The 6,447-nt window shown below is 37.4% G+C and overlaps 1 protein-coding gene across 1 annotated transcript in view; it reads left to right on the forward strand.

The window, feature by feature from the left end:
* Window positions 1-3,272: 3,272 nt before the first annotated feature.
* The window catches only part of LOC107723127 (pre-mRNA-processing factor 6-like), a 26,025-nt gene continuing 22,850 nt past the window's right edge, over window positions 3,273-6,447 (forward strand). Inside the window, 4 exon segments of the mRNA XM_016531648.1 lie at window positions 3,273-3,506; window positions 4,700-4,862; window positions 5,103-5,221; window positions 5,305-5,383. Coding sequence (XP_016387134.1) covers window positions 3,316-3,506; window positions 4,700-4,862; window positions 5,103-5,221; window positions 5,305-5,383 — 552 coding nt within the window. The 5' untranslated portion in view covers window positions 3,273-3,315.

Consider the following 6,447-nt stretch of genomic DNA (forward strand, 5'->3'; position numbering starts at 1 on the left):
CATGTAACATAAATGTATTTAATGTCACTTTCGATCAAATTAATGCATCCTTGCTGAATGAAATTATTTAAAGTAATAAAAATATTTTCTTGATAAAATAAAACTTGACTGGAAGTGCATTACTCTTTTTATTTTAAAATATGTATATCAATATTTACAGCATATAGCATATACTCAAGAGTATGATGACATGTTTCTGGGGAACTAATACAAAAATCTGTTGAAAACCACACTTACGCCAGTTTATGTATTTGTTTTATTATTTTCATCATTATAAATTTAATAATTATGTATCTACTATCAGTGTTGGGGAAAGTTACTTTTCAAAGTAATGCATTACAATTGTGTTATACTCCATAAAAAAGTAACTAATTGCGTTGCTTAGTTACTTTTAATGGAAAGTAATGCATTATGTTACTTTTGCGTTACTTTTTTTTCACCTGAGCTGGGCTTGCTTAACACTGGGACAGGAGATGTGTCAGTAAATAAATGGGGAAAAAATGTAACTAGCGTGTGTAACTTATTAGAAAAAGTAACTCAGATATTTCATTGTAAATTTAAAAGTAATGCGTTACTTTACTAGTTACTTGAAAAAAGTAATCTGATTACATAACTCCCGTTACTTGTAATGTGTTACCCCAACACTGTCTGCAATACTTTGAACACACCAAAACATACTCATGGACTTCCACTTTTAGGTTTCGCCATACCATGGGAATGTGGATTTCACACAATAAATCTCTCTCAGGTATAATCTGCCTCTGACCCTCGTTCACCCATTTTTTTCCACTGCTGTTCTCTCCCTCTTCCTCCCAGGCGTTCTTTCTCTTTCTCTTTCTCTTCCTGATTCATTGTTCAAGGTTAGGTGTGGAGGAAAACCAAAGCCAAATGCGCCATGGGAACAGATCAAAGAGAATAATTCCTTTCCTGTTCCTCTCCCCTTTACCTCCTCCTTGGGCTCCACACACGTGATGTGTTTCAGTCCTGGCCTGTGCATTCACAAAACAGGATTACGTTTTAGTCCTGATTATCACAGGGTGGCATACAAAGGACACATGTCTGAAAGAATCCCAGGCAGAAATCGTTATGTCTCAATAATGAAAGACACAGACCTCAGAACTGTACGTGTTCTGTAAAGCTTCTCTGGTCTGGATGGACAAAACATGAAATCTGTGCATTTCTGTAACAACATAGCACTACAAGATGTAGATGAGTTTGTTTCTTCATTGGAACAGATCTGGAGAAATGTAGCATCATATCACTCTGTCACCAATGGATGCTCTGCAGTGAATGGGTGCCGTCAGAATGAGAGTCCAAACAGCTGATAAAAACATCACAATAATCCACAAGTAATCCACACTATTTCATTCCATTGTTTTATATCTTGTGAGGTGAAAATCTGTGTGTTTGTAAGAAACAAATCCATCAATAAAATGTTTTCACTTCAAATACCAGTCCATAATCCATAATATTGCTTCCTGAAAAGTCCATCACCTCCATATTTGTTTAGAGCTGTTTTGGACTGTTTTCACTTCTAAACGGTGCTTGATCTGTGCATATTTCTCTCCTGATTCAGACGAGAGTACTTTTTCACCGGCGATATAGGACTGGTATTTTAGCCAGAAACAACAGTTATATGTATATGTATATATATATTACAGTTATAATAAATGTCTTAATGATGGATTTGTTTCTTACAAACACACAAATTTTCACTTCACAAGACATTGATGGATTGGAGTGGTGTGGGTTACTTGTGGATTATTGTGATGTTTTTATCAGCTGTTTGGACTCTCATTCTGACGGCACCCATTCACTGACAAAGTGAATTGAGAAAGTAAATAGGGTCATGTGAAGAAGTTTGTAACTGAAAGCTCAGAAAGCTTGTAACAATGTTGTACAATATGTGCTAATGGTATAAAAATCTCCTGAACTTTCTAACATTTTACGTAAATTGAGAGTGGCGGTTGAGCTTTATGTCTGCCAATTCTTTTGACATTGACGTCACATCAGTAAGGGCAATAAAGAAGAATGGAGAAAACTTTCATTCATATTCAAGTCTGACTGCCAGCTCTTAGGCCACTGAAAGCAAGGGATTTCATATTGTATTTGAATAAGTTGAGTGTTAAACGCAGTCTGGTTCGGCAGGCATTTCTGTTTGAATCTATAAGCTTTCAAGAACTGTCTTCACATCCACGCTGATTTTCCTGATGTTGTAGGCACATTTATTAAATTGACCTGCCGAAAGCCCTCGAGTCTGATGTGACAGTGTCTGCTCTCATTATCGTCTCCATAGCTGGAGCTTTGAGGTGGTGTGAAGATGGCTGATACATCCCAAGTGATGAAATATGATCTTAAAATTAGCTGTTTACTTCCACTGATATGCACAGAATGATTTTATTTAACATTCATAAGCACAGATTGAACTTTAAAATATGAACTGTACTGCTCAATGAATGATTCTTGAAGCTCCATTAAAAACTGTAAAATGCTTTAAAGGTCTTTTTACTCGTTCAAGTTTTAACATTAAATTTTACATTTTTATTTGAAAGTACTTAAAGAACTATTTAAAGTGAGACAGACAGACAGACACCAAACAGACAGTTTTTACACTTTTCAGGGGAATTAGACTGCAAATGGTTAACATTTAACTGGTTAACTTTTAATTGTCTCGACATATTTAGCTATAATAACAGTAAGTATTCTAGTACTAAAATACAAACGTTTAAGTGTTGTTCTGAAATACTTGTCACCGTAGAAATCAAGCCTCTGCTGCCCTCTGTAGATGAAACTCACGTTGATGAGGTACTGTCTTCAAATGGCCCAAAGCTTTATAAATATACTTTTCATATTAGCCCAAAATATCTATTTTTCTATTAAAAGGACTAACTCAATCAAAAATCCTAAAGGATGCGTACAGATCAGGATAGCTGGAATTCAATCATAATTTGAAACCAACAGGATCCTAGTAGCAACAAATAATAGCAAGTAATTATTTGATTCTATAACAAATTTGAAATCGAGTACATATGCTTTAGGATAAAAGGGAAGGTTTAAGTCCACCAACATACACAGTATTTTAAGAGTTTTTTGTTGTTTTTTGCGTGTTATATCATCTTGTTTCTGTTATGACAGAACCATGTAACTCAAAACAAAAGCACAAAGAGCAGGTGAATTTAGGTCAAGTTACTTCACACCGCCCGTCCTGTGAGGGCGCTATAGGGCAACTACAATATTTTAAAAGAAGACTTTCATGTCACCGGAAGCGCGTCTGTTGTTGTGCCGGAAGTGAAGCGTGTTGTCGGCAGCGCAACGATGGCGAGTGCTACAGCGAAACAACCCGCGAAAACTGCAAGCAAAGCCGCGTCCGGAGGGACCGGCGGAGCCGCAGTGGGAGCACCGGCGATGCCGCTCGCCTCTCCGCTCATGGGCGGCTTGAATAAGAAGAAGAAGCCGTTTCTCGGCATGTCTGCGCCGCTGGGTTACGTGCCCGGTCTGGGTAGAGGGTGAGAAACCAATACATACATACATATAATAATCACGACAGTCTAAAAACTGTAAGACAGCTCACTCACTGCATAAATCACTGTGTTAATAATTATAATAACACGCCTGATTTCCAGGCAGCTGTATAAAGTTAAGAACGCTGTGTTGTGTTGTTTCGTTGATGCGTAATTTGTTGTCTTGATGTTGTTGTAACGTGTTACGTCTTGTGTTGTGCTGTGTTTGTGTTATTTTATAGTAATATGTTATGTTTTTATGTTTTAAGATGTCTTGTAATTTACACTACTTTGAAACTTCGGTAAAAAGTTTCCAAGGCTGCATTTATTTGATCAAAACTCGGCATGTCTGCGCCGCTGGGTTACGTGCCCGGTCTGGGTAGAGGGTGAGAAACCAATACATACATGCATATAATAATCACGACGGTCTAAAAACTGTAAGACAGCTCACTCACTGCATAAATCACTGTGTTAATAATTATAATAACACGCCTGTATAAAGCTGTATAAAGTTAAGAACGCTGTGTTGTGTTGTTTCGTTGATGCGTAATTTGTTGTCTTGATGTTGTTGTAATGTGTTACGTATTGTGTTGTGCTGTGTTTGTGTTATTTTTTAGTAATATGTTATGTTTTTATGTTTTAAGATGTCTTGTAATTTACACTACTTTGAAACTTCGGTAAAAAGTTTCCAAGGCTGCATTTATTTGATCAAAAATACAATAACATTTTACAATTTAAAACAATTGCTTTCTATTTGAATACATATCCAAATGTAATTTATACCTGTGATGCAAAGCTGAATTTTCTGCAGCCATTACTCCAGTTAAAAATTAAAGTCTTTTCAACTATAATAATAAGAAATGTTTATTGAGCAGCAGATCAGTATATTAGATTGATTTCTGAAGCATCATGTGACACTGAAGACTGAGTAATGATGCTGAAAATTCAGCTTTGCATCACAGAAATAAAATGCATTTTTAAATATATTCAACTAAAGAAACAGTTATTTTAAATTGTAATAATATTTCACAATATTACTGATTGTACTGTATTTTTGATCAAGCAAATGCAGCCTTGGTAAGCATAAGAGGCTTCTTTCAGTTACATTAAAAATGGTCACTATTCCAATCTTTTGACCGGTAGTACATGTCGTAGTATCTTATGTTATGTACCGAGTTGTGACGTGTTGTGCTCCTCAGTGCCACAGGTTTCACCACGCGATCTGATATCGGTCCCGCTCGCGATGCCAATGACCCAGTAGATGATCGGCACGCACCCCCTGGGAAGAGGACGGTGGGCGATCAGATGAAGAAAAACCAAGAGGATGATGACGAGGATCTGAATGACACTAACTATGATGAGGTACACCTGCAGTTCATCATGAATTGTGCTGAGGAGGGTCATGTTGACCTGTTCCCCTATATGACTGCATGCAAAAGAATATACAAAATTCTGTTTAATAAATATAGGGATTGATTGAGACCACATGTGTCTGGCAGTGAAAGGAAAAGCACTTATTTTATGTCCTTTTATTGGTAACTTTTTAAGATATAAAACTTCATATGTACTGTTATCCTGAATCTCTTCCTCTGTATCCTCTAGTTCAACGGCTACGCAGGCAGTTTGTTCTCCAGTGGGCCGTATGAGAAAGATGATGAGGAGGCGGATGCCATCTACGCCGCACTGGATAAGCGCATGGATGAGAGACGCAAAGAAAGAAGGTGAGTGTGAACTTTCTTCTCTCATCTACACTTGTTTGTTTTTATGTAGTGTCTCTTGGCTTATTTTGTTGATGTATCTGCAGGGAGCTGCGAGAGAAAGAGGAGATAGAGAAATACCGTATGGAGCGGCCCAAAATTCAGCAACAGTTCTCAGACCTGAAGGTTTGTGTGTAACTTGGTGGGCATTGTCCTGCTGAATTATGATTTGTTTGTCAAAATGTTTCCCTAGCTACTTTGTCCTATAAATAGTATTTGGAATTTTAGTTTGAACTGTCAGAATTTTAAAGTGCCCCTATTATGGGTTTTGAAAGGTTCATATTTTGGTTTTGGGAGTCCCCAACAACAGGTTGACATGCATGCAAGGTCAAAAAACACTTCCATTGTCTTATAATATGCATTTATTTTTACCTTACTTGCTCAACGACTCCCAAACGATTCACTCAACGATTAATTTTTCCAAACCCCTCCTTTGCGTGACGCTAATCTGCGGTGATTGGTCGATTGGTTTCATTTCATCTTGCCTGTAATGCTAATAAAGCAGCGTTTGTGAGCGCAGTGCTGCTTTGTGTACAGCCGTTACCGGAGAAACCGCTATTTTTACCTCTCCAAAAGCGCACCTAGTGGCAAAGAATGAATTAGCATTTTCATTCAGACCAACAAGTGGGCGGCAATATGCTAATGTTTCATGTTGAGGTCAACATGGGATTCCTTTTAAAAAAGACTCGTTTCAATGATTCAGAGTCGACTCTTTCTTTTGAGAGACAATAACTTTATATACGGTGCACTTTCAGATTTAAAACGTTGCAGGATGTTTTCGTTCACTTAGAGCTGCTGTGTTACACACTACAATGACTGCATGAAAGGTAATTTTCAAAAATCCATAATTGGGGCACTTTAATATTACTAAATAATAATGGTAAAAATCAACAGTTGGTGTTCAGAATCTAATAAAGCAGCGTTTGTGAGCGCAGTGCTGCTTTGTGTACAGCCGTTACCGGAGAAACCGCTATTTTTACCTCTCCAAAAGCGCACCTAGTGGCAACGAATGAATTAGCATTTTCATTCAGACCAACAAGTGGGCGGCAATAGGCTAATGTTTCATGTTGAGGTCAACATGGGATTCCTTTTAAAAACGACTCGTTTCAATGATTCAGAGTCGACTCTTTCTTTTGAGAGACAATAACTTTATACACGGTGCACTTTCAGATTTAAAACTTTGCAGGATG

The sequence above is a fragment of the Sinocyclocheilus rhinocerous genome, unplaced genomic scaffold (assembly GCF_001515625.1).
Source record: "Sinocyclocheilus rhinocerous isolate Xijiao unplaced genomic scaffold, SAMN03320098_v1.1 scaffold2831, whole genome shotgun sequence".
NCBI classification, from domain to species: Eukaryota; Metazoa; Chordata; class Actinopteri; order Cypriniformes; family Cyprinidae; genus Sinocyclocheilus; species Sinocyclocheilus rhinocerous.